Below are 24,330 nucleotides of genomic sequence, written 5' to 3'. Positions count from 1 at the left end.
TTTTTTATTGAAAAAATCCAAGTAAAAGATTTATAAATAAAAAAATTTAAATAAATAATATTTCAATATAACTTTTTAGGATTAACATAACAATCAACAAAAAATGCTTTGATAAGAAATAATAGGGTAATTCAATTTAGTGAGTTGGTTTCATAAATATAACCAGAAATGTAACTAAGCAGCTGTTTTGAAAAGCATGGCGGTCCAAGTAAATATCCTCATAGCTTAAGAAGTTGGAAAAAGCATGTAGTTTTCAAGATAGAGAATCAAGAAAAAATCGTCTTTTAAGAATAAAAATTATGGACAACAACAAAATGTGCAATATAAGCCGCGCAAGCGAAGACGATGACGATGAAGTGGAAGAAGAACGGGAATTGAGGATATTTAGTGTGGATAGTGAGGAAGAGTTACCAATTAGGAGCAACGTGATCGGTCTGGATGGCGCCGAGGATGATGAGGATGTGTGGTTAAATCCGGGCGAGGGAGGCAATTTCGATGACGACCTCGAGAACATAAACATAGGCAATTTCTTTCACAGAGTGAACAGCGATCAGATCATTTATCAGACGAAGAAGCGAAGGCTTAAAATTTTCGGTAAATACGTAATGGGCGACTTGCTCGGAGAGGGCTCCTATGGTAAGGTGAAGGAAGCGCTCGATTCTGACACCTTGTGTAGAAGGGCTGTTAAAATTTTAAAACAGAGAAAGTTACGTAGGATACCTTGCGGGGAGCAAAACGTTCAGAGGTAGTAGTACACAAGGTTTTTCTTTCATCATATTAGAATCATTTAAATTGGATTGGTCTTAATCCATATTAATTTAATAATTAATTAAAATAAAGCAATTTAAATAAATTAATAAAATTTAAAATAAGTACTTACACCCATATTTTGGTGCGAGTTGCAAGATCTCCACATTGTAATGCAACCATAAATTGTGAAGTTCCTGTTTACATACCCTTTTATCCCCCCAATCCATAAATCCTATTTAATTCCGGTGATTAACTTTATAATCCGATATAATACATTCCAAAAACTAAGACTTTTATTTATATTTTTAACTTTTTATAAATAAAACAATTATTTAATTGCTTCATTTTAGTTATAAACATTTAGTTTTTTTAATTCACAAAGAATCCGAATTAATTATTTTATTTTAATTGATTGTTTCAGAGAAATAAAACTTTTAACATCTTTAAAAAAAGACAAACACAAAAATATTTGTAACCTCGTTGATCTCTTTTTTAATGAAGAAAAACAAAAAATGTACCTGGTGATGGAGTATTGCGTCGGAAGTCTTCAAGGGTTGTTGGAATCAACGCCCAACAAAAGGTTTCCTTTATTTCAAGCGCATGGTTACTTTACACAGCTCATAGATGGTTTAGAGTACTTGCACAGTATGCGCATCGTTCACAAAGATATCAAACCTGGAAATTTACTTCTCACTCTTGAAGGTGATCTTAAAATATCCGATTTAGGTGTTGCAGAGGTTTGTTAAAAAATAAATTAAATAATTAAGATTAAATTTATTGTTTTTTCTTTTTAAAAAGACTATAGATTTATTTGCTGAAGATGATACATGTCATAATGGTCAAGGATCTCCTGCGTTTCAACCACCGGAAATTGCTAATGGTTTGGAGTCATTTCCTGGATTTAAAGTTGATATTTGGAGTGCAGGTGTTACTTTGTAAGTTGTGGAAAAACAGGTTCAAATAGGGCCAGATTAGATCAAATTAGAGATATTTTCCACTCTGTAAACCAGTTATAATCCTAAATGATAATCCTAATGAATATAGTGATCATCCTATATTAATATTTCTTCAATGAAAATTTATGCATTTTTACTGTTAAATGATATCGTTTCTTATTTGATGCTAAAAAGAAAAGATTGAACTTATTTTGACGTTGGCCACATGTCTATGATATTATGTAGGGACATAAAATTTTCCTATATGAGTAGAGTGAGTAGTATCTGCGTATCACTATGTTTGTAATTGCAATGGTTCCTTCTAAAATATAATTACAGATGTATTCAGTATTTGCCACAGCATTTTAAGGTTCATTTAAATTAGAGCGAACAGAAGCTAACGAACATATTCGCAAGTGCTTTGCTTGTTCGTTTATTCTTTACAAGCAGGGGCGTTTAAACTAGAGCGAACATTCGTGATCGTCGAGGATCCGTCCATTTGTTCGCGATGTCGAATAGGGATGAATATATTTCAATTAGCGCCGCTAGTTTTATAGTTATTACTGAGCTTTAGACAAAAAAGGAAAAAGAAAGTGTACAAATTGGGCACTTGTAAAGGGAAACTACTATTTTTATAAGAGATAGAGGAAAAATGATATCAGTGTCTGAGGCTCGATTTTTATAACAAACTTAATGGCGAAAACCGCATATCGATATCTTTTACGATTTCAGAAATACAGGACGTTTTTCAAAAAAGTGTATTTTCGAAAAGTTCATAACTTTTTTCTTATTAATAAATCTTCCTTTCTATGAAAACATTTACAAAGCAACTTTTTATGTAGAAAATTGATGGAATAAGTTACCTTTCCCCCAAAGCAATATTTTAGCAGTTATTGACATAAAAATGATTTTTTTAAATACAGGGTTATTCAAAAAACCGCTGACAGACTTCTAGGGCAGGTAATACATCAAAAATTAAGATGGAAAGTCTTAATATACATGGGGTCGCAAATGCCTCGTTGGCGAGATATAGCGGATCAAAGTTTCTTTAAAATTAAACATTATCTGCTATAAAAAACACTTTTTAAAAAATATTGTCTACGCCATTACTCTCTACGCGTGTAAAGTGATCAATTATCTATCAATTGGTCTCTTAAAAAACTTTGATCAAAGCAATAGTTTTTAAAAAAAACACGTTTGTAGAAAATTTGTTAATTCAATCAAAAACTGTTGCTTTAATCAAAGTTTTATTGATAGATAATTGATCACTTTACATGGAAATACTGCCCGTTTGACAAAATTAGCAGTGAAGTTGAAACTATTTTTAAAAAAGGGCTTTTTATTGCAGATAATGTTTAATTTGAAAGAAAGTCCATGTAACTTGTTGGATATCTTGGATTGTGTTTATGAAGGCTATTTCAATATCAGCTTTCGATTTGAGAGAAATATAGATATTTTGAAGTTATCTATTCTTCAAACATAGGTACTCATAAAACATGTTTTATGTAGCGAGTGCAATTAATAGATAATTACACCTCTTGGTGAATCAATGTAGATCCCCAATGATGTGTACTGTTTGGCGTTGTACATTTTTGCTGTTATAGTTTGAATTGTATTAAAATCGTCTTCAGTTATAATATACAGCTGAGGTGATACAGCTGACAACAGTAACTGGTTATGTTAATCATCTACACTCATAGATGTAGCTTGAATATTTAGCTAGGTGATATTTTCTTATTTTATTGCGTTTAATATATTTTGTATAGCAAATTTTAACAAACTTGATATCAATAAATTTGCTAACCTTAGTTAATTCAGGTTGTAGGTTAAGAACCTTTCTATTAAGTCCCTTTTTGTTAACCACTAGTTGCAGTCGTTTTAGGCTCACTTTTACCAACTCTTGATAAATTTATCTGATAAATAAATCCAGCTCTTAGCGAATGAAAGCGATTAAAACCACTATAACCATGGCAAGTTCCCCTAGATCGTTTATCAGGAGGATGGTAAAAGTGGCCTTAAGATGATACATATGTAATTGGGTTTTTTTTTTCGTTAATGCAACTATACTTTTTACAAGTTACTAAATTTGAAATCCTGTTCATATCGAATTATCAAAACAGGCGATATGGTTGCATGAAACGGCTTTCCTTCACACATTTTTATATCGAGGTGTTTTTCTGTATCATGGCAGGACGATAATGAGAGGAAAATAATGAAAGCTGGTTGAAAAAATGTGGGTGGACAACCTGAGGTTTAACGTGCTTGAAAACGTGAATCTAATTTTACTTTTATTGATTTGATTCGAGTCCAAATTGGTCTCTAATTCACAATCAAATAGTAAACAAAGTTAATTGAATAGCTATCTTTAATGGGTTGAGGATCAAAAAATAAGACTGTTAAGGCATTTTTATTAATAACGCTAGAATAGACTTATGTAGTACATAACGATACTCTAGTTGAATTAAATTCATTTCTATTCTCAGGTATGTACTTCTTCAAAATCCTGCTCTGTTGTAGAAAGTAGATTACTATAAGTTCTGGAAAACCATAGCAAGTATTAAAAAAAATATATAACTTGTTTTGAAAATTTTGCAATAGATACCAATAAATATAATGTGTGACATAAAATTAAGCAGTAAATTTAGTTTTCATTACTAATCTTTTTTGTATAACAAAATAAATTTTTTTTGATACAATCTTTAATTTTGTAAATGCTAAATAGCAATATTATTATTTGAAAGTTATGGTTCAATTCTATATGTAAGAAGGTTTGTTATGATTTAGGAATATTCGCCCACAACTTAAATCGATTAATCGGGGTTAAAAGATTTATATCGATTTTTATTACATAATTTAAATTAATTCTTGTTTTTAAAATCTTGTAAGGTGAAAGTACATTAGTTACAATTTACCACACGAACTATGTTGCCTACATCACTACGATTATCGTCATGTCTTCTTTTACCCTTGTTTTTGCTGTTTTCTTTACCTTTTGACGAATGTTGTTTTTAGGACATTACCATATTTTAATTAGTGCGTTTTGAATTCAAAATCGTAACGAATGAAAAAGATTCTTAAGATCTTTACAGAAGCTATTGAAGAGCAGAATTTATTCTTGTACACACTTCATCCAGATTTCTATGATGAAAAGAATAGAATGTGTATGAATAGAGCGTTAAAAAGAAAAAAATATAGTTTCTCCTATAATAAAACATTTAATCGTGCAAAATCGTCATTACCTTACATAAAATGATCCAATAATAAAAAAAAAATGTTTGTGTTTAGTTAATCTGGCCCTATCTTTAAATAATATTAAGTAATTCTACTTTTCTTCTCTTTGTAGATATAATATTACAACCGGTACTTATCCATTTGAAGGCGACAACATTTATAGGCTTTTTGAAAATATAGCAACCGGTATTTTTACAATTCCAAAAGAAGTTGATGATCAACTCCGTGGTTTACTTCAAGGAATGCTTCATAAAGAACCAATAAAAAGATTTTCATTGCAAGATATTAGAGAAAACGCGTAAGATTAATTTTATTTGCAACAATTTCATTTTTTAAAATACTTTTTATTAAATTCTAGTTGGTTTGGACATAAACCTAAAAGAGATTGTGAACCAGTTCCAATTCCACCTCTCCGTGGAGATGAACTACATTCAATGACAGTTCTTCCATATTTAATTGATCATTATTACGAAACGCAAAGTGATGGTGGTATAAGTGACGTTCAATATTTCACAGAACATGAGCTTAACGAACGACGAAGAGCGGAAAGTCAACAGAAAAATGGTGGATCAACAGTCGCACATGTTTCAAAGCGAAGATGGAAGAAACCCATCTCTTGTATCACGGTGAAACGGTTTCCTGGTTGCAAACAATCGTGACAATCGTTTAAGTCTCTAGTCTATTATTGCAACCACGTTCAAATCCAGTCGCACTCTTAGTGGGGCTTTACTGGTCGAGGGTCGACCGATGGTGAAACTAGAAATCAAAAAAATAATAAAAATTGGTCGGTGGTTTAAAAATCAGTCCCGCGGCGTGCAGTATTCTAACGGTATTGTTATCTTGTTTTATCATAATTATTACTACTACCACTATTGCTGTTATTGTTGCAAAAAAACGGATTATAAAAAATAATGATGATGTAAATGTTTTTCTTGTGATGTTGCGCGTTTTTCGCTCAATGAATGGACATTAATTTTGTTTAGCGTCGGCGGCGGCGTTGTACGTTAAATCATTTTTCGGTCTGGGACCAACAATTCCCAGCTTCGTGTGCTAGTTGAGTGCCATATGTTTCACATGCAAGTTGAAAATGATGAAGAGAAGTAAATCTGTTGATTTTGTATTTTGTGGTTTTATTTTAATACACAATTTGGTTTTTTTTCATCCACACTGAAGTAATGAAATAAAATTAAAAAAAAGTTATTTCTTAGTAGCATTATTAACACATCTTTTTAAATTTAACCATAATGATTCTTTAAACATGTTCAAGGACATTTTCCTTTTTTCCTTGCTTTCCTAATGATTATAGTTTTTATATAACTTGCTTAACCCATTAGTAACGTATTATACATTTATTATAATAATTCTCTGAAAACTAAATGTTAGTGAACAATATTTCTGATAACACAGACCTTTGTTCCTAGCTCAAGATTTTTAGGCACATTTTCTTGAATCTTCTTGAATTTAAAAACAATGTAAATGCAAAATTGAAAACAAAAAGATTGATTTTGTTAATAAATATTTATTGCATCAAAAAGGGATAAAAATAAAACATTGAACACCCTGAAAGGAATTTTGGTTTTTTTTTGTAAAAATACAACTATAGGCAGTTTATTTCAAAAATCCACACAAATATCTAGGATTTTCTACCACCTAATAAAAAGAAAAGAAAGACACAATTGTACTTCACTGACAATCTTATATTTTCGCCTTATTGCTCGTGACAATTCAATCACTTGAGTCATCGCATTACAGACGATCGTAAATGTAAAAATAATAACTTGCAAAACTTCTCTTACAACCTAAACGGATATAAAACAAAAACTCTTTTATAAAGAGTATATTTCCTAAAAATACGCGAGACGGTGCCCTAATCTAGTATTAAAAAAGAAAAAACAAGTAATAATGACGGTTAATACCCTAGTTGCGGACGAGGGGCTCTTCTCATGCGGTTACGGTATCCGGATCGCTCTGGGGCAGTGAGTACGGCTTCTGCTTTCGCTGCCGCCGTCGTGCACGTCGTTCGCCCATTACAAGCCGAAGGTGCTCCAACTTGCCCCTAGTTCGCAAATTCTGGTCCTCGCTACATGATGACCCCGACGGTTGCTCCTCCTGCTCAGCAGATTGAGCCGTTCCGTCCGTATTTTTTATATTGACGCGTCGCAAATCGGGCGCCGAACACAACAAGTCATTCAAAATGTGAACTATTGTTGCTACATCTCTACGTGGCCTGCCTTTAGGGTCTTGTAGTGCTGGATTTAATGCTCCACTAAATGTTCCTGAATAAATACTTCCTCTTCTACCTACAAATAAAAACAATTTGATTTGTTATCTCTTCAAAAATATTAAAAACATTTCATACCTTCATCTCTACCAGAAAATACGTCTGCGGATAAACGTCTGAGGGTGTGCTGTAAATTTCTGGAAGCTTGTATGAGACTGGGAGACCGCGTAACGCCAGTGGAATTGCCGCTAGGTGCCGCAGGCTTGACGCCCGACACGGTGCTCAATTGAAGTTGGATGAGCATCATGTGATCGCCAAGACGCATGCTGAGATTCAGGGGTGCTTTTCCGCACAGGAACTCGTGGACTTGGGCGTCGTTCAACGTTTCCAAAGCTTGTATTATACTGGCTTCTGGACGTTGAGCCTATAAATATTTAAAATAATTGATATCATAAAAATGTTTTCCAAAAATTAATTTCAACCTCATGTACTAAACGTTCTCGTTATCAGCTTTTTTTCCTCTTTATAACTATATTGTTTTATTTGATTTAATTTTAAATTTATTAGATTTATCTGTAAGTACATTATTGTAAAAGGCTTTTCAATAAGCTTTTAATTATTGTATTCAAACTCTATTAATGCGTTTGTATTAATTCTACTCCTTTTTTTTACACATAATCACAATTCTCAAATTCGATTATCTTATTATTTTTACTGAATGTATTTTTGAATTAAAAGAATAACTTTCCTATAAGGCCTTTATTATTAATTATATCATGAGCGAATGTTATCTCCTAAACAAGAAGAGAGCAGAACAAAAATCAAACACGTTTCTACTCACAATTTAGTTGTTGAAGGTATTTCTTTGGACAATGGTTATCAAACAAGTTTATGAAGAAATTTCAACATTAGTAGAAGAACAACATCAAGGGCCACATAGAAGTGATAATAACCAATGTGGCAAAAAAAAATTGTTATGTTAGTATGAGTGTGAAATGGAAGGTCACCTTGAGGATATTGCACAAATTACAAGTGTTCATTATAAATGTGAAATGGCCGAAGTGATATCCAATGAAGTCTTATAGGAAAGAATAAACCAACACCAACGACCCAATAGTGACTAAATCAAGCAGAGGAAATGGTATAGGATTGGCCATAAGCTAAGAAACAGCAATAAGCACGAAGGCGAGGAAGCCCAAAAAAGACTTCTGGTAATCATAATCTGCAGTTTCCTTCAAATATTTCTATTTAAATTATCATGTTTTGTTCTTTTTGGGTTTGCTTCTATTATATTTTCATTAAGGCAATAAACCTAAGAAATGTTTTGATTATTACGGATTACCACAAACAATTACTTTAATAAATTTAATATTACTACAAATTCAGTAATCTAGACATTGTAATTTCCTTGGTCTTATCTTATTTACAATCTATGCCAGCAATTTATTTTCGAAGTTAATGTATTGTTCTTGTCATCTTTATGCTGATAATTCCTAATTTTATCGCGATTTCCTGCCTGGTCAGCGATCGGAAGCTTGTGATAAAATACTGGAGTATTTAATAAAATTGTTAATAACACGAATCGCCAAAATAAGTTCATTCAGCATGGTGATTTCGAATTAGATCTTTCTTTAGTAAATTTACATCAACGCTATCAAGCCAAAATGGTATAAACGCCAAAATGGTTACTTTTGACTTGGCTACACCGTTGAGCAGGATTTTTACATTTGCATTCAAAAGGTAAAGCGGCATAACCGCAAACAATCTTCAATCACTACAATATTGATTTAAAGTTTGCGCAACTGCCTATTTCATTATGATGTAAAGAAATGTCGTAAATGCTGTTTTTGACAATTAAATCTGTAAAATTTACAACTATTATTTATTCGAAACTAATATGCGTCTTTCTACTTTAATTTTTATAAGAAAAGAAAACAAAGAGAACCTGGAGCAACTAAGGTTGTGTTTAGAAGTAAGGTCTACACTCAACTTTCTCCAATTCTATAAAACGCCTAGTGATATACAGTCTGCGGCAAAATTATGGAATAAATTAAGTTGGTGGTAACCATGGATAGTCCGGAGCGATCTCTGGAGTGAGGCTGTTCGTAAACAACCCCTTCTTTCTTCTTTTTTTCCCTTCTCCCCAGAGCAACTTTTGCACAAAAAAGTTGGCAGAAGCGTTGTAATCTGCACTGATAGCAGACAGGTTATGCTGGCGCTTAGTAGGCATCGAACTACATCATCGTTTGTGAAGTCTTGTCGGCAATCACTTGAGGAGGCTAATATTTATAACAACGTCACGATAAAGTGGCGGAAAATACACACCGGAAATAAGGGACACGATCATGCGGACAGGTTGGCGAAACGGATGGCTAAGACTGGTTTCCCCTGAATCGTTTGTACCGCTAACTTTTAATACAGCATCAAAGCTGATCAACTCCATCTCCCATGGACCTTCTTGCGATAGATTGGATGAGGCTGCATCTTTGCATTGACTTGCTAGTTAAAAGAAGAAGCGTAAACTCAACCGAAAAGAACGAAGCGACTAAGGAAGCAATGGAAGAGTGGGAGTCCAGATGGCGGGAAGATACGGGCAAAATAGTCAAAAAAAGCTGATACCAATACTCACACCGTGGACATCTAGGAAATGGGGAGAAGTGTCTGTACCCATTAAATTAGTAATTGAAAGATTAGCAATAATTCCATTTTATTTTTGTGTTTATTGTTGTTATTTGGCGTTATTTTTTGTTATTAGTGATTCAGCAATTTCATTGTTTATAATAATTATGTCGGATTTAATTGAAACTCAACGGATAGAAATTTTAATTCTTATTGGATGGCAAACGAGGGCGTTCTTAAATTGACGAAAACGTCAAACAAAATATTTTACAAGTTTATTGAAGATGCTCCTCATAGCAGTTCACGACAAATTGCAGCAAACCATCACATTTCACAGCGGTCGGTGTTACGTGTGTTCCAAAAAGAAAAAAAACTATCTATACAAAGTGTGACTAGTGCATGAACTAAATGAAGATTTCAACTGGCCACGCTTTATTTCCAAATCTTTTTCTCTGATGAAGCGACATTTTGCCTAAATAGGACAGTAAATAGGCAGAACTACCAATTAGAAATTGATACTAATTTATCTGTTATATCCATACATACCTAGCATATATTTATCAAAATACCAAGGTTCTATTTTTGCACACATACAATATTTCTTGTTACATTTTTCTTATATTCAAGAAAGTAAATATAATGCACTTTATCTCAATAAAATGATCTTATTCTACAATCCTATTGTAAATATCAAAGGATGCATCAATTTCCAAATCAAATTAATATCGTGGTTAAGCTAGGTAAACCAATCAATTAATCATTGGTTGATGTTAATCATAAAATAACGAAATTGCCCTATTGTATGGTTTCTGCATTTGTCAACTTACTTATTAAAATTTACTCATTGTTTTAATAAAATGCTTATCAAAAATAATAATCAGAATTGTTTACTACTTAAATGAACAAATATATTTCAGGGCTTGTTTGTTGCAAAATATTTTTTTGTTGGCACACTAATCTTATTAATAATACTGGTATCTAACATGTGAAGTAATTAATATTGATAAGGAATAGCTAAGAATTTAAAATTTTCTTGCAACATTACACGAGGAAGAAAACAAAGAGCTTTTAGGGAAGTAATGATAAAGAATTTTCTTTTAATTCAAATACAAATTAAAATGTAAGCTATATTTGTTATCAATCTTATTAATAATCAAGGTACTTACCTAACATAAAGTGACTAATATTGATAAGAATTAAGTTAGATCAACGCGTGAAATGTTGCAAAACCTAAAGTTGAGGTTATTTACACTACCCCTTACAAACAAAGAAGTATGTTTTTATAAATATGAATATTGATTATAATTAATAATTCTTGATATTGTTTTATCAATTAAAATAGGTGCATTCTTAACAATTAATTATCAATTATAAAATGATAATAATTATAAATATACTTACAATAAGTCCTGTTTCAACATTAGGTACTAAGGTAATTTTAGATCCATGAGAAATCCCATATTGGGCAATGTGTCCCTCCTGCAACTGCCTAGAAAAGAAAGAAAAGGAGTAACAAACAATGACGAAAACGACTCAATAAATTCTCAAAAAAAAAAATAATAAAAGCTCTCAAAGTCCTACTTGTTGCGAAACAATAGGCATATCCTGTCCCTGGACAATTTGAGTTTCTTAGACACAAGTTTCTTGAGGTTTTCCACGGTGATGCTGGGTTCGACCAAGACGGCGAAGTCGCCGCCCGTCGTAGGGCTAATCTGGATAGAGATTTGCGATCGGCTGCCACACCCCTGAGAAATGGGGTTAGGGCTCGCCTCGGCATTATCTTCCATATTTAAACACTCGGTAGCCTTTATAAACAACGGAGCCCCGTTCCCTTAAAACCGACCGAAGTACCGTCTTTGTTCGTTGCGGGTCCGTACACTTTCGGTCGTACCATTTCCACGGCACCGCACGCACAAAAACAAAACGAAAAATGCGGGTCTCCCAAAGTCCCAGTTGTGACAGGTTTTACATGCCAACCACACTTGATTAAAAATATAGGTAAGCACGGAACGGGACAAGGACGGACACACCGTGGTGGGGGAATACCTGATTTTTACATCGAACACCGACAGATGCCAGCAACGGTACACAACCCACGACCACCAATCGCCAACCCGGTACACTTGACAGCTACTGTTAATGACAAGCTGACGTCTATTTTTTATTTATTCCCTTAGAGGGCGTTGTTTGCAATCTTTATTTAAGAATATGCCATTTTTTCAATTATTCAAACTCTCTCCTATACGTATAAGTATAAATCTTCCTATAAGTAGTGATTTTTAAGTACTTATTAAATACTTTTCACAATATTTCGTGTATTTTTTATAGCTAATCATTAAATTTTGTTACAGTAATTGTATAAAGTTTTTAGCCAGTACCAAGAGATGGCGCTAAAATCAATTGATAATTTAAATATTTTACCACCAATTTTTTATGTAACATTTTCTTTAAGGCTTTTTAGTAATTCGAAGTATTCATTTTATTAATATATTCAAGGAAAGTTTATCAAATTTATTAATTACGTATTATATCATACATACACAATTAAGTTATTTTTGACAGTAATTGTATGAAGTTTTTAGTCTGTAAGAGATGGCGCTAAAAATCAATTGTTAATTTAAATATTTTTCATAAAATTTTGTATGTAACATTATCTTTAAGGCTTTTTAGTAATTCGAAGTATTCATATTATTAATACATTCAAGGAAAGTTTATTAAATTTATTAATTACATGTTATATCGTACAACTTGCTGATGTGTATGGAAACGACCAATTACAGTTGAAATTGAATAAGAACCTTTACTGTTCTTATAGAAGTATCCCAGTAATGCAAAATCCCGGTTATATAGATCTCAATTCCATTTACAGGATGTTCTTATAGAATAAAATAATAAAACAGTTTGGTTTTAGGGAATTTGTAATTTTTAGGCTATTTGGCTATTTTAATAATCATTGAATCATTCAGACAGAGGGCGCTATTTCATCATGTGTCACATTGGTTTATTTCTGTCAGATATTAATAAAATATTAAAGAATCTTTTTTATATAACATTACAATTAATATATATTCTTTCAACCTAAAAAAAATATTTTATTATTATAGCTTATTCTTGTTTAAAAATAGAAAATTCTAATAAAATAACTTATTTTTTACATTTTTTGTCTTACCACTTCCTGAAGAACTCGCAAATATCTTTAAAATAACTCAAATAATCGAGGAATATCTTAAAAGCTATTATCTTATCGTAAATTCCCTGACACTAATTTTATATCATTTATTCACCAATCAGTGAATAAGTCAGGTGTCTTTGAAACGTTTAACACAAACAAAATATTAATTTATATTCTTAATCATCATAGCTATCTTTCACCAAAACTAATTGGTTCATACTTGCTTATTCATTAATTTAAACCTTTTTAGAATCCCACGCATAATCTGTTATAAAAAACCCAAACAAAAAATTGAGGTTATGTTGTAGTTTAAAACTAGGAAAAATCGTTAAAAATGGCTTCAAGGGGGCCAAAGGGGAAAATAACGCAACAACCCCCTGATATGTTCATTGCATTGGGTTCAAAACAGTCCGCATCAAGAGATAATGACCCAAAACGTACTGGACCTTCTTTACAAAAACCTTCAACTTCGGGTAAAGGACAAATTGATAGGAAACGGGAAAATACAACTCCTTTACCAGCTGGGCCCGCATTAAAGAAAATGAAAGTGGCATTACCTACACGACCAACAACAACCCCTGCCCCTTGTATGTCCACTTTGATCCCAACTGAAAGAAGTAATCCAGGACAATCTAGTGCAGAAGCTTGGGAAGCTATGGCTGTTGATTGTGAAGCATGTGATTTCATGGAGTTGGTTATGAATAGTGTACATATTGGCAATACAGAAAAAGCGGTATGATTTATTATATGTTCTTAGTTATTTAGTAATTTTTTTTGTTTGTTTAGGTATCATATATTTTAGGAGCTATTCGTTCTATTAAAGTACAAAGATTTAAACCATGCAAAGTACTTTATAGTAATCTATTACTGTTGGTTTATTCAAAACCAACACTTTTCGTTAATGAGAATGTTGTAGCCGCTCTAATAAGCTCTATAAGAAGGGATATTATCGCTGGACTTAAAGCCCCAACAAAAAATAATCCACATAATCAAATGTTATTCATAAACATACTTTTATATGCTTTCAATTCAGTTGGGCATTGGCCAGAAAGTTTTGTTAAGGTATAAAACTTATTTATTTCATTTAAAAATTATGTATTAATTTTATTTTTGTATAGCTGTATGTAGAAGACGCTGTTGGAGATCGAGTTTGGATAGATAACCCATTTTGTAAACCGTTTGTGGATAATATAAGCACAGCTTTTAATACTAAACAGCCACCAAAACTACTTTTAGCTACTGAAACATGGGCTCCAGCAGGACGTGACACTTCAAGTCCTCTAACTATTAATTCTAATGATGATGATGAAAGTAATTATCTAATTATTACTTTATAAATGAAATTATTTTATTACTTCGATATAACGGACAAAATATACAGGATGTTTCTAAATTGATGCGAAAGATTTCAAGGGGCGATTTTTCATCGAAAATTAAGGGGTGTGTCTTTCATATAACTTTTTGTTCAAAACCCCTTCTCCTCCAAGTTATAGCCTTGTAAAGTTAAGGGAGAAAATCTGCAACTTTCTTTTCTCTTGATATTTAACAACTAACAAATTGTTAGTTTGATCACAAAAAATAAAATAATGTTGAGGTCAATTTGACATAACCTCATTTTTTTGACTAATAATACCAATCTCTGAATTAATTCACTTGAGCCTGTGTATTATTTTATTTTTTTGTGATTAAACTAACAATTTTAGGAGAAAATGTCAAGAGATAAAGAAGTTGCTTATTGATCCCTCTATTTAAATCAAGTTTTTAAATAACAAAATGAAGACGCATTAAAAACTTCTAATACAAAGTATTATATGGGTTTATTTTTCATTTTATTAGCAACAGTTATCTGCCAAATTTCTAAATTCCTCCATAGTGGATTTATTAAATAAAAACAATTTTTTCCCCTAACTTTAGAGAGCTGTAACTCGGTGGTAAAGGGAGTTTGAACAAAAAGTTATATGAAAGACTCCTCTTAATTTGTGCTGAAAAATCATTCCTTGAAATCTTTCGCATCAATTTAGAAACACCTGTATATATATTTTTTTTATTAACAGAGTCAACCAGTTCAACATTAAATGTTACTTCATGGCTTTGATAACAATTGAAATTAATTATTGAGTTTCTCACAAATCATGGGGTATCTACAAACATTCTTAAAATTTTATTTTGTAGCACTTAAATTTTTTAATATTAGATCTTATTAGATTAATATCAGTTTCGATTTTCTGTTGATGATGGGGATAAAGTTCTTTCAGTCTTGTATATGTTTCGTTTAATTTTTTATTAATATGGTACTCCATGTAAGTCTTTGGTCCCAATATACTCCCAAAGATTTGATAGCGCTATCTTTCGTATTCCAGTTTAAAAGGTGATCTTTGATTATTATTGTTGTAGGATTTTTAACTTGTCTAAGGGTAAATATTTAGACCTCACATTTACTTGGATTAAAGTGAAAGCACCAAGTCAATAACTATTTATGTATCTCACTAACTGAGTTTTTGAGATCTTGAATGGATTTTTCTAGATTTTCATTTTGGGTGGTAAACAGATATTAAATAGCAGTGGTGAGAGGATGCTGCCTTGAGGAACTCAAGCTCTGTTGGGTTTTGATTCGGATTTATAGGCATTAACTCTGACGTAAAGAAAATTTTACGTCATCCAGAAATGAGAAAATTAGGGCTTTGAGGTATTCAGGTATATTAGCTTTAAGGATATTATATTTTAAGCTATATAGCAATACTGAATCAAAGGCTTCTGTTATGTGTAAAAAAGCAGCTGTTGTATACTGTTTATTTTCATATCCTCGCTCTATTATTTCCATCACTTTTGTGAGTTGATTTACTGTTGAGTGACCAATTTTAAACCCGTATTGAATATTAGGTATGATTCAAAAAGTTAAACCCAAACAATTTATCCATGGTAGGAAGCAGACTAATAGGTCTATAATTTTCGATTTCACGTTTATTTTTGCCAGGTTTTCTAAACATTAATATTTCAGTTTTTTTCCAGGCGTTAGGAAAGTATCCCAGATTTATGCAGATGGTAAAATGGAGCTTAATATATTTAAGGTCTGATTGGGTAGATTTTTGATCACTGAATTCGGGATAAGGTCGTGACCAGGAGCTTTTTTGGAGGCTATTGGTAATCATTCGAAGTTCTTCAGGGGTGGTATGATCAATAGTGGCTTTATTAACAGGAAGATTAGGTTCTATATACTGTCGAATTTTATTTGTGAATGTGTAACTCGCTTTTGAAAATTGTGGAGTGAATATTTTTTCAAGATAGTTTGAAAAACCTACGGCTTTATCAGCATCTGTGCTAAGAGTGTTCTCTTGATGGATTGATGTTGGAATTGGTTTCTTTTTTTTTGATTATTCTTTTAGTTGTTTTCCATATTCCTGGATCGTTGGGCGTTACATTTTTGATTAAGTTAACTGATTCAATTTTAAACTGACGCACAGCTAAACCAAAATTTGTCATATAACAAACTTTTAGTTATAACGAACAATTCCTTCCCCGTATTATTCCGTTATATCGAAATTTCACTATATTTATTTTTAAATAAACTTTTTGTTTTAGGTATGAATGAGTTTAAATCAATTGTTAGTAGTTGGAATATAAATACATATTCCCGATATACACAAGCACAAGAAATTGTTGAACAAATATGCCTTGAAGCCATAAAAGAACAATTGACTAGGCGACAACAACCGGATGCAATAACAAAAAATTTCGTTCGATTTTTAAGTATAGCATCAGGTTTGGTTGAGATACGAATAATAGCGGTGTCTAGAATTGAAAATTGGCTCCACAATCATAAATTGATGAAACCTGCCCAGGAACTTTTAGCGTATCTTTGTTATAATTGCTCGACAAACACTCAAAGGGATTTGGAAGTTGTGGCACATTTAAGTAAATTGAGAATTAAAAATAAACCTATGATAACGTTTTTTAATAATTGTTTAAAAGAGATGGTGTTATCATTTCCAGAGAATTTATATCCCTTATTAAAATACACCGTTTATAACGAACTCTCAAATACAAGAAATACGAATAATTTACTGGTTGTTGGAGCGATGTTTCAGGTATCTCCAGAAGGTGGGGCAGATGCTTTTACAGATATTTGTTTAGAATTACTTTTAAACAAAGACGATTATTTACGATCGATTCGTACTTTATTAAAAGAAATTAACCGAGTATTAAAACAAGATTTCAATTTATGCAACGTTGTTCATTCGCTTTTAAAAGAACGCAAAGAAATGTCGAATTTAATTAGAGACTCAGAATTCAAAGACAGAATATTTTTATCTCTCGTCGATTTGGTTTGTATGTGCATGTTTTTGTGCATTAGCCCTCAAGTTCGTGATGCGGCCTCACAAAGTAAAAAAGATGCGAGCATTTTCCAACATTTCCAATTACAAGTTTCTAATATTCAAAGAGAAGCTGCCGTATGGCTTCACGAGGGGGCTTTAAGAACCTTTCGACCTCACGTTAGCGACTTTCAATACGCTATACATAAAGTATTGTTATTAGAACCAGTCGAACAATACTGCAAGGTTGACTCATGGCCTGGAGAAAATGAAAGAAATTTATTTTTCCGATTAATAAGCGAAGTACCATTATTAGAACAAACTTTATTTCGAACTTTAGTTATTGGTATTTCTAAAGAACACCCTGTTTCGGCTAACGACATTGTTGATATTTGTGATCAATTGGTGAGGAGAGCCGGAAATTTGACGACTGATTCGGTGATGCCTTTAGTTATGGATAAACTTGAGATTGTCGATCTTTTCTTTAATTTATGCTGTTATAATTATCCGGAAAATATTACATTACCTGTTGGATATACCCCGCCTAAATTGGCGATTTCGTCGATTTATTGGAAAAGTTGGTTAATTTTGTTAATTATTGCTGCTCATAATCCGAGTACGTTTGGAAGTTTAGCATGGAGTAAATACAGAATTTTAAGGATGTTTATGGAAATGTGTATAACTAAGTAAGTACTATATTATTTATGATTGTAGTTTGTGATGTCTTGGAAACAAGAATTCTCGAGTTGCGTGAAACGATGATATATACCCTAACTATATTATGGTAAACTTATCCCCCATTTATAAATGATTTTTTGTGCTTGCATGTCGTCCTTAAACGATATTTGAACACAGAGATGCCTAATAGTATATTAAAAAATTCAATGCAAGTTTAATGCATTTTAATTTTAATTATTTTTAATGAATGAGTGCTTTAAGTCTTATGAAATACTTTTTTTTTAACAAAAATAAAATAAATGTTGATAATCTAGGAATGTCTAGGAATATAGCAGTTGGCAACACTGTAATACTTACCACCGAAAATAGAAATTTGAATTGTCAAAATACAAAATGTATTCACCTGAAAAAAATGTTTCATGTACACCTTCCGAAATAAGAGAAATTGCTCAGAGTTCTATTAAAACACTACTTCCAGAGAAGTTCCACGAAAGGTACGAACAACAGTACGCTAAATTTAAGGCGTGGTGCGAAGAGAAGAAGATTAAAGAAAGTAATAAAATGTCACCAACTTGAACTGGTTCCATAAAATGTTACTAAAATCTCATTACAGCATCGGATGCTGTAAGGAGTCTCATTACAGCACCCGTTTAAGTACTGTAATAGCTTTCATTACCGTCGCGAATTATAAAATATAAAGTACAAAATCATATTTTGTCACACTTGATCTTGAAAATGACATTTTATTTAACATTCAAACGTAGATTTTGACGTTTGTTAATTTTGAATGTTATATGTCAAATCAAACTTAAAATTTATTTTTAGTGTTTATTATAGATCAATTGATTGGAACCTGGTATTATATAAAACTTGACGTTTTAATATCAACTTTCCAGACAAAACTTTAAAAGATTTTTAAGCATTGTTAATCTTTCAGTTTAATCTCAGTGGGGTATCTTGAGGTTGAAAATGTTATTTGATTCAAATTTGATTAATAACTTTTAATATCTGAGTTATTTTGAGAAAAGAATGTTAAATCTTTTATAGTTTATGTGTTTATGCTTGAAATTTGACATTTTAAGCTCAATAATCAAAATCTTCAGTCTTTAACACTTCCGCGATTGCTTAATAGGGTGAGGATTCATAAGGTATCCTATGTTTAATCTTCTCTATGTCAGATTAATAATTTATTTAATTAATAATGAATAATAAAGTTAGCTTAATCGTGTCTATTTAATTTGATATTTAAATATTGTTCGATTATACGTGTCCCTACTTGAAGAATTACTATAAAGTAGAACTCAGTAAGATACCATCTCATCTGTTTATCATAGTACCAGAAATATAAACTTTACCTTTGTTGATTTTAATGATATTGCTGTTTAACTTTTGCTCTCAAATGCATGGATATCGAGAAAAATAATATGAAAACAAAAGTTTGATGTATTTCATTGTATTAATGGTAACACTCGGGAAACTGATCATATTACAAAAAAACTTTTAGAATAATAGTTGTAGCAAATATTATTCTTAACAATATTGCTTTCTTGCACTTTCGCTCTCAGATGCATAGATATCGACAAAAATACGAAAATATGAAAATTTGATGAGTTTCGTTGTTTTATCAGCTGTTAATGGTAATACTTAGGAAACGAATCATATTACAAAAAATCTTTTAGAACAAAAGTTGTTGCTGATATTATTCTTAACAATATTGCTTTCTTGCACTTTTGCTCTCAGATGCATAAATATCAAGAACAATACGAAAAAATTAAAATTTGATGAATTTTGTTGTTTTATAAGTTGTTAATGGTAACACTCTAGAACGGATCATATCACAAAAAATGTTTAGAACAAATTTTGTTGCAAATTTTATTTTTAACAATATTGCTCTTTTGCACTTTTGCTCTCAGATGCATAGATATCGACAAAAATACGAAAACATGAAAATTTGATGTATTTCGTCGTTTTTCAAGTTATTAATGGTAACACTTGGGAAACGGATCACATTACAAAAAAAACTTTTAGAACAAATCTTGTTGCAAATTTTATTCTGAACAATATTGCTCACTTGCACTTTTGCTCTCAGATGCATAGATATTGAGAAAAATTTGAAGAAATGATGAATTTTGCTTTTTACAAGTTATAACGGATCATATTACAAAAAATCTTTTAGAACAAATCTTGTTGCAAATTTTATTCTTAACAATATTATTCTCTTGCAATTTTGTTCTCAGATGCATAAATATCGAGAAAATATGAAAATTTGATGAATTTCGTTGTTTTATCAGCTGTTAAGGGTAACACTTGGGAAACGGATCATTTTACACAAAAACTTTTAGAACAAATCTTGTTGCAAATTTTATTCTGAACAATATTGCTCTCTTGCACTTTTGCTTTCAGATGCATAGATATCGAAAAAAATTTAAAAATTTGTTGAACTTCGCTTTTTAAAAGTTATAACAGATCATATTACAAAAAATCTTTTAGTTCAAAAGTTGTAGCAGGAAATTGAAATTACTCAACTTATTTCTTTAATTATTTTTAATAACAATTTATTTAAACAAAATATTTATATAAATCACTGTTTTTAGTCACTTCACGTTTCCTCCATCAACAATGCTTTCAACCGAAGCGACAGAAGAATTTATAGGAAAAGAACAACAAATGTTGGCGATAGAGAGGCAAAAGATCTTAGAATTTGAAACCCATTTAGCAGCAGCTAGTACAAAACAAGAAATCAACGAACAAACCAGTTTACTACTTCCACAATTAATTGAATTAAATCCAACAGGTAATCTTTTTTAAATCATCAAAACGCATTATTAATTCTATTCATTTTAATAGGTGATATTCGCAGACCACCACCTTTAGTATTAGAACAACTACAAGCTTTAAATAACACCCACAGATTGGGCCATTTACTTTGTCGTTCTCGAAGTCCAGATTTTCTTTTAGATATAATGTCGAGTCAAGGTGGCGTGGCCCATATGCCGTGGTTAGCTGAATTGGTTCATAACTCCGAAGGGGCATTAGCTCATCTTCCCGTTCAATGTTTATGCGAATATTTATTAACCAACACACCAACCGAAAAGTTAACTAAACACAGTCAATTACTCGCTCATTTACGAACGGTCGTTCATGGATCTGATGGTTCGAATTCCACCGAAGTTTTAGAATATCTTTTGCGACGTTTAACATCTCCGCATGCTTCAAGTAGAAATCGCGCGATTAAAGGATTAACGCTGGTTTTAAATACGAATGAAGATGGGGAAATTACCGCTGAAAATGTAAATCAAACGCATTGGTTGACTCATTATATTTCGTACCTTCCAAATATAAACAATGTTAGGCATATATTAATTCATTTATTGATGCAGGCGACTTTAGTTGAAACGAATCCTGTTCACATTTCAAATTATATTAACTATTTAGCTACGAAAGGTATTGATGGTTTGGGGGAGTTAGAATTAATTTTTGATTTAGCATCACTTATCGTTGAACGTAATAGTATAACGACTTATATTTTGCCTGGTGAAAATATGAGAACTTTACGAGATTTAATTTCGATATTTTACACATATTTACATAAAGTACGCCAACCGCCGGATGAAAATTTTATGTGGCCCGCTGAAAATCAAGATCAGGTAGTGGTAACTTGGGGTAATGGGGATCAATGTGTTATACAAGTCTTGGTCATTCAAGCATCGATTATTTTATTAACATATGGTCCTCTTGAAGATTCTGAAGAATTTAACGCGCTTTTGGATATGTGGTTTCCATTAAACGAAGATCGAATGATTACTTTCTTCCCTGATACAGCCGACGATTCGATTCTTTTACCCGATTGGTTAAAATTAAGAATGATTCGTTCGAACGTGTTGAGACTCGTTGATTTAGCCGTTGAAAAATTAAACGCACAACAATTAGTTTTATTTATCCAATCGTTTGGAATTCCGGTTGTTTCAATCAGTAAATTGCTTCAAACTTTGGATAAGGCGACAACTAGCGATCCAAAACTGGTGGTTCATCATGTTTTAGATAAAAATTATATGATTCAATTAGTTGAGGTACAAAATCGAAGAGGAGCCGTTGGTGGTGAAATTTTTGTGAGAGCTTTAGAAATGGAAAGTCCCCTCATTAAAGATGATGATGCTATCAATGTAGCTCCAGCGAGGAAAACTTTACCCATCAAAAAGAAAAAACCGGGGTTATCCGATAATTCAGTTGATTCTTTAATGAATTGTTTAGCTAAAATATTTAGTGGATATTCCGGAGGATCAACTTTTGAAGATATCATTGCTATAACACAAAAAATGAAAGAGGACTCACATTTCACGCAAAGAGTGATTCATTTATTGTGTTCAATTCCCCCACTTGCGGTGATTCAAGTTGTTTTAGAGAAGAAATCTCTTTTTTTACTGTTACGTTTAATTTTTGTGAAAGAAAATTGTAACCAAGATACTTTACGTTTAGCGAGTCGTTTACTTGATACTATTCAAGATAAATCGTGCCCTTTAGCGATCGTTTTTGCACAATTCTTAGAAATGAATCTAAAACAATCCAAACCGCACGAAGCTGAAAAGAACGATTTTTCTAAAAAATTAAAAAATAAAGATCCTCAAGATAATCGTACACTAGAAGAATTAGGACGAGAATTTGGAAAAGTTCTCATAGAAAATCCTCAATTTGAAAACGCAGGTTCACTCGTTGATTGGTTAATGGCCACGGAGCTTCACGTTTCGGGTTCAAACCAACAATTACAAATGGAATTGTTATTTTCGAAGAAAAATTTGCGATTTAGACCTTTGTTACTTTCAGTTTTGCTTCAAAGAGCAAGTTGGAACACTTTAGGGAAAGTCGTTGGACATTTATTAGAAGATGATTCTCAATCTTATTGTCCCATTGCTGTTTTGGACTTTTTAACAGCTTTAACACAAAGTCCGAAATTATGGCAAGGACGAGATAAAGCAACGCCGAAACATTACCATAGTGAAGATATTTTGTGTTTAACAATGCCACAAATTTTAAAAATGGTTGATTACATACTAGAAGAAGCCGAATTGGAAGAACATGATTTTATAAGAAAAATGGAATCACGTCTTCCCGTTTTAATAAGTTGCGAAAATCTTCAATTATCGATTTATGTTAAACATTTGATGAAAAAAACTGAAACGAATCCAATGGCAAAACATTTATTATTAATTTCTTACATGGAAAAGCCGAATATTCGAAAATATTTACCAAAAGATTATTTATTAAGCGAAATTCAATCTGATATGACTCCAAGCGCTGCTGATATAATCTCACATACTTTAATCAGTTCGCTTACAGCTACAACTAAATACAAAGATTGGACTACAAGACATCCCGATTTAGAACGTTGCGTAAGAAAGTTAGCTTCAATGCATCCCGAATTAATTTTAAGGCAATTAACGATGATCGCGGGAAGTTTAAGAGGAAGAGCACAATATGATTGGCCCGTTTTTAAAAATCGCGGCCATTTAACGTTATTCGCTAAAGTTTTAGGCTTATTAGAGCTATTACAACCCCATATTTTCCAAAAAACTGACGTTTTATACAACATTTTGGATTCGTATTTTCAATTATTAAAGTATCATGGTCATATGAAAGAATTAACGACTCCTGTAAATCGTTTGGTAAGATTTTTACAAAACTGGATGATAAAAGACGTACAATATTCGTTGAAATATTTACAAGAAAAGGGACACATTTTGAATGAAATCCAATCGGTTCAACCGAGCGTTAGATCTTTGTTGTCAAGCGTTTCATTTCCTTCTCAAGATCGTAACGAAGATCAAGATCAAATCGTTATTAGGACTCCAACACCACCCGATGCTGAACACCTTCCACAACAATGGCCCATGATTATAAACGGTCTTCAATCTGCTGACCCACTATTGGCGCTGCAAGAGTTGGAATATATTTGTAATAAAAAACCGCAATTTCTTCAACCAGCTTCTCAATACCTTTATAATAATATAAACAGTTCAAACGGAGCTGTTCGCGAGCTTGCACTTCGCATGTTATTGAAATTATTAAAGTTTGATCCAAGTGTTAGTGAGGAAGCGTTACCTTCCATCTTATCATGTTTGGAAAGTAGAAACGCGGACGTTGTCGAAAATATTTTAACCAAGTTGCCGCAGTTGGTAGTGAGTATGCAGGAACATGCTATGGTTATTTTGAGACGTATATTTCGTTTGGGTTTAGTTTCTCAATTGAACACAACAAATGCTTTAACGAAATCTATTGGATTATTAAATTTGCAATCAGGTTATTAATAATTTTTATTAACAAAATTGATGATTAATTTATAAGTTTTAACATTATAAAGTTGTACTCTTATTAATTGAAGAAATAAAATTGAATTAAAAAGAATGTATTATATTTTTG

At 31.9% G+C, this 24,330-nt stretch overlaps 3 protein-coding genes across 3 annotated transcripts; 2 read left to right on the top strand and 1 right to left on the bottom strand.

The window, feature by feature from the left end:
* Positions 1–85: 85 nt before the first annotated feature.
* On the top strand, positions 86–6,036 carry LOC111417372 (Lkb1 kinase). The gene is made up of 5 exons (XM_023049627.2): positions 86–745; positions 1,172–1,487; positions 1,549–1,685; positions 5,029–5,214; positions 5,275–6,036. The coding sequence occupies exons 1-5, from the start codon at positions 300–302 to the stop codon at positions 5,573–5,575; spliced, it is 1,386 nt and encodes a 461-aa protein (XP_022905395.2). The 5' UTR covers positions 86–299; the 3' UTR covers positions 5,576–6,036.
* Positions 6,037–6,592: 556 nt separating this feature from the next.
* Positions 6,593–11,887, bottom strand: LOC111417358 (ubiquitin-like domain-containing protein stuxnet). The gene is made up of 4 exons (XM_023049609.2): positions 11,338–11,887; positions 11,158–11,245; positions 7,276–7,561; positions 6,593–7,216 (listed from the first exon to the last, which is right to left on the bottom strand). Exons 1-4 carry the CDS (start codon positions 11,541–11,543, stop codon positions 6,858–6,860), a joined length of 939 nt encoding a protein of 312 aa, XP_022905377.1. The 5' UTR covers positions 11,544–11,887; the 3' UTR covers positions 6,593–6,857.
* A 1,238-nt stretch (positions 11,888–13,125) lies between these two features.
* On the top strand, positions 13,126–24,315 carry LOC111417411 (integrator complex subunit 1). The gene is made up of 6 exons (XM_023049680.2): positions 13,126–13,661; positions 13,715–13,990; positions 14,047–14,239; positions 16,508–17,924; positions 20,511–20,710; positions 20,764–24,315. Exons 1-6 carry the CDS (start codon positions 13,263–13,265, stop codon positions 24,216–24,218), a joined length of 5,940 nt encoding a protein of 1,979 aa, XP_022905448.2. The 5' UTR covers positions 13,126–13,262; the 3' UTR covers positions 24,219–24,315.
* Positions 24,316–24,330: the final 15 nt, after the last annotated feature.

Source organism: Onthophagus taurus, chromosome 1 (assembly GCF_036711975.1).
Source record: "Onthophagus taurus isolate NC chromosome 1, IU_Otau_3.0, whole genome shotgun sequence".
NCBI classification, from domain to species: domain Eukaryota; kingdom Metazoa; phylum Arthropoda; class Insecta; order Coleoptera; family Scarabaeidae; genus Onthophagus; species Onthophagus taurus.
The sequence above is the reverse complement of the archived record's forward strand: the minus strand, read 5'-3'. Positions and strand labels throughout refer to the sequence as shown.

Bases quoted from the DNA above. Each gene is read 5' to 3' on its own strand.
- LOC111417358 (XM_023049609.2), bottom strand. From the start codon at position 11,543: ATGGAAGATAATGCCGAGGCGAGCCCTAACCCCATTTCTCAGGGGTGT. The intron at 11,246-11,337 runs GTAGGACTTTGA...TTTCTTTTCTAG, and splicing joins TGCCTATTGTTTCGCAACAA to GCAGTTGCAGGAGGGACACA. The intron at 7,562-11,157 runs GTAAGTATATTT...AAATATTTATAG, and splicing joins ATGTTGAAACAGGACTTATT to GCTCAACGTCCAGAAGCCAG.
- LOC111417372 (XM_023049627.2), top strand. From the start codon at position 300: ATGGACAACAACAAAATGTGCAATATAAGCCGCGCAAGCGAAGACGAT. The intron at 1,488-1,548 runs GTTTGTTAAAAA...CTTTTTAAAAAG, and splicing joins CCGATTTAGGTGTTGCAGAG to ACTATAGATTTATTTGCTGA. The intron at 1,686-5,028 runs GTAAGTTGTGGA...TTCTCTTTGTAG, and splicing joins TGGAGTGCAGGTGTTACTTT to ATATAATATTACAACCGGTA.
- LOC111417411 (XM_023049680.2), top strand. From the start codon at position 13,263: ATGGCTTCAAGGGGGCCAAAGGGGAAAATAACGCAACAACCCCCTGAT. The intron at 13,991-14,046 runs GTATAAAACTTA...ATTTTTGTATAG, and splicing joins GGCCAGAAAGTTTTGTTAAG to CTGTATGTAGAAGACGCTGT. The intron at 14,240-16,507 runs GTAATTATCTAA...TTTTTGTTTTAG, and splicing joins TTCTAATGATGATGATGAAA to GTATGAATGAGTTTAAATCA.